At 37.5% G+C, this 4,066-nt stretch overlaps 1 protein-coding gene across 1 annotated transcript; it reads left to right on the top strand.

The window, feature by feature from the left end:
• Window positions 1–503: 503 nt before the first annotated feature.
• LOTGIDRAFT_166714 (hypothetical protein) lies at window positions 504–3,411 on the top strand (the record flags this gene model as incomplete). The annotated part of the gene is made up of 2 exons (XM_009064126.1): window positions 504–2,420; window positions 2,614–3,411. The coding sequence occupies 2 exons, from the start codon at window positions 504–506 to the stop codon at window positions 3,409–3,411; spliced, it is 2,715 nt and encodes a 904-aa protein (XP_009062374.1).
• Window positions 3,412–4,066: the final 655 nt, after the last annotated feature.

Below are 4,066 nucleotides of genomic sequence, written 5' to 3'. Positions count from 1 at the left end.
CTAGAGAGGGTCATAGAAAGATTATTTTTAGTACCAATTCGGCAGAGACGTCTTTGACCATTCCTGGCATTAAGTTTGTCATAGATTCCGGTTTAGTGAAAGAGATGCAGTTTGATGCCAGGAAGAAAATGAATACGTTAGTGGTTGTTCCGGTCAGTCGGAGCTCAGCGGACCAAAGGAAGGGTAGAGCAGGACGGGTATCTCCGGGGAAATGCTTTCGGTTGTATACAGAATCCCATTACCATCAAATGAAACCGACAAGCACTCCAGAAATCCTCCGAATTCATTTGTCCCAAACGTTATTAATGCTGTATGAAATGAACTTAAAACCGTCCGATTGTGAGTTTGTAGATTCGCCACCTCATGCAGCGATCCAAACAGCGATTGAGGCCCTGGAAGAACTCGGATGCATCAAAGATGATAAGATCACCTACACTGGGAAATGGTTGGTGAAGATTCCCCTCGAGCCTCGATTTGGTTGTATGATTAAAAAGGGATTTGAAATGGGGTTCGTCTACGATACCATCGTATTTACTGCTTTATGTAGTTATTCGGGATCCATATTCAATCGAGGCAGCAATGATCAGCAAATGAAACGAAGCGATTTGAAGAAGCTGACATTTTGTGACCCTAGGGGTGATGCTATTAGTTATTTAAAAATCTACAAGGAATGGGAGCAAGTACCTGAAGGACAGAAAAAAAAATGGTGCGTTGATAATGCCCTTAACTCCAAATCACTTCAAGGAGCCTGTGAATTGGTGGACGAGATATGTTCTATTTTTAAACTTAACTGGTCCACCGTCGTCAAGAAAACTTTTTCTACCAAAGTGGAACTTGAAGAAGCTCTCCAGAAACTTATCCTGTTTGCCTTTTACGAGAATATTGTCCATTCTCTAGGCCACGCAAGGATGGGTTACTACATTCCAAGCTTACGGCAGAGAGTCTTTATCCATCCGTCGTCTGCCCTGAACTCTTTGAACGATTCGAGTCAGTGGTTGGTGTTTATAAACATGCTGAAAACTTCAAGAGACTATATAACCGTTGTGACTCCTGTTGAGGAATCCTGGATTCGGAGGATTACCTCTTTAAAGACCAAACAATTTGATATCGACGAAGCCAAGAGAAAATCAGTGTGCTCAGTTCGTAATGAATTTTTCGGTTCCACAACATACTCATTCTTTGTTGGTCCTGCATACACGAAGCTTAGAGCTTATGAAAATTTACTATACGAATCGGTACAAGTCCCTGTGGTCATAGAAGCTGATCAAAAAACTGGGGAAGTCAAATTCATCTGTGCATTTAATGCAACGCTACCTGGTGATCTGATAGACGACTGGGTTAAAGAAGCTAGAAGTCACGTGATACAAAGGACTGTTGAATATAAAGTAGGTTCGAACAAACAGGCTGGTGGAGTTCGAATCGTCCTTGGTTTAGGTGGTGAAGGTCAGTTAATTCTAATGCCTGACGAATATCGAAATGTCCACATCAAATCTTGGGACAAGGAAACTAGTAGGGAGACGGTGGTGGACAAGTTCAAAAGATTTGGACAGATTGTAGGCTGTTTGGAGGACAAACGATCTTACCATAGATGGGGTAGAGTAACGTTTTCTACACCCGAAGCTGCTGCGGAAGCCGTAAGAATAACACAAGATGATCCAAAAGACGCAGCTGAACCAGAATTCAAGTTTCACATACATGCCTCCTTTCAATATCAAGCAACTATTGAGTGGATGAGACGGAAGCCAACTGGGCTGGTTTTTGTGGAAATGGATTTTTTGGAGGCGATGTCGGTAAAGTCACTGCACGAAGTTCAAATATTGGGTCAATCATGCAACATCACTATAGATAAGAAGAAGCGCAGCACCGTGCTTTTTCATAATGTGCCAACGATGGTAACAGAACAGGACATTCGTGATTGCTTGCCAAACGATTCCCAAAGGAGAGCTATAACTAAGATCAATATCATAAGAGAGAAAACCTTTACGAATCCAAACGAACTTCCAAACTTCCAACAACAGATACACGACCAGTTTCAAGAATTCGACCAGGATATGAAATTTGTTGTGGATGTCCTGACACCGAGTGATATCCACACCAACTTTAGAGCGTTCATAAAGTTCAACGATGCTTCTCAAGGCACAATGGCGTGTGATGCTCTACGAGGAAGATTGACGATCAATGGTCAAAAAGCAAATATAACACCAATACTATCGACTTCTCTCTCAGTTCCGGAAAGAGTCTACCAATTACTTGAAGACAAAATTGAAGATTTTGTAGCCGAATTAAAAGCAAGTGGCACCGAGTTCAAGCTAGACAGTAAGAAATTGAAGAACGACAGACGAGTGCTTAGCATATCAGCTTCGAATTCGAATGATCTCGTGCAGATCCGAATGAGATTGGCAGCCATAACACAAGGGGAGGTAATTGACTATTGGCGGAACGAAAACAACCGTTATCTATTTCTGAAGTCAGGTTGCGAATTCCTCCGACGTTTGGAGAAGAGGACCAGTACCATTCTTCAACTGGACAACAGGCTGCTCAGTCTGAGAGTTTTTGGAATAAAAGATAACGTAAAAATGGCACTATGATTTAGAATTGGAAGGTTTTGTACAGGCATCTGGACTGAAGTCTGCATTGCTGAACCGCAATAATCAAACGTTGAAGATTTCTGGTGATTCAGCAAGTATAGAAAAAGCGACTGGATTGATCGAGTTATTGGCTGCGGAACTGAGGAATAAAATCACCAGGTCAGAAAGTGAGGAGTTGCCAGAATGTTGCACTTGTCTATCTCCGGTTGAAAGTATGGAAGATATGTACCGACTAGAAGCTTGTGGGCATGCGTACTGTTTGGTTTGTATCAATCATCAAATAACTGTGGCTGTTCAAAACAAAGAGTTACCGGCCTTGTGTGGTAAATGTCAAGACCCACTTGTTTGGTCAGATTTTCTATTTTGCTTCAAACGACTACAAATCAACCCTTTAGACTTGGTGAGATCAGCCGTGTCATTGTACATGATTAGAAACATAGATGGCTACCGACATTGCCTAACACCTGACTGTCCAATGGTTTATCGTATTACTAAAACATCCGATATTTTCAACTGTAACGAATGCGGCTTGAAGATTTGCACGTATTGCCATGTTGAAGATCACGATGGATTGACATGTGCTATGATTAAGAGTTCCAAAGAAGCTAACTCAGACATGGAGAAATATTTGAGAGAAAATGCAACAAAGGTGAAGAAATGTCCTAAGTGTTCTATCCCAATTGAGAAAGAATACGGATGTAATCATATGATCTGTGAGGCATGTAAAATCCATTTCTGTTGGCTTTGCTGTGAGGTTTTTACTACAGAACAGTCTACGTATGATCATTTGAATGCACAACACGGCGGGGTATTTGAATACTGAAATAATAATTGCCACAAAAAAAAAGAAGAAAAAAACAGGAAATTATTTTGTTTGAATTAACAATATTGAATATATTTGAATTAATTATATTGAATATATTTGAATTAACTATATTGAATATGTTTGAATTAACTATATTGAATATATTTGAATTAACTATATTGAATATGTTTGAATTAACTATATTGAATATATTTGAATTAACTATATTGAATATGTTTGAATTAACTATATTGAATACGTTTGAATTAACTATATTGAATATGTTTGAATTAACTATATTTAATATATTTGAATTAACTATATTGAATATGTTTGACTTAACTATATTGAATATATTTGAATGAACTATATTGAATATATTTGAATTAACTATATTGAATATGTTTGAATTAACTATATTGAATCTGTTTGAATTAACAATATTGAATCTGTTTGAATTAACAATATTGAATATGTTTGAATTAACTATATTGAATATATTTGAATTAACTATATTGAATATGTTTGAATTAACTATATTGAATATGTTTGAATTAACAATATTGAATATGTTTGAATTAACTATATTGAATATATTTGAATTAACAATATTGAATCTGTTTGAACTAACAATATTGAATATATTTGAATTAACTATATTGAATATGTTTGA

Source organism: Lottia gigantea, assembly GCF_000327385.1.
Source record: "Lottia gigantea unplaced genomic scaffold LOTGIsca_60, whole genome shotgun sequence".
In the NCBI taxonomy this organism is placed as follows: Eukaryota; Metazoa; Mollusca; class Gastropoda; family Lottiidae; genus Lottia; species Lottia gigantea.
The sequence above is the reverse complement of the archived record's forward strand: the minus strand, read 5'-3'. Positions and strand labels throughout refer to the sequence as shown.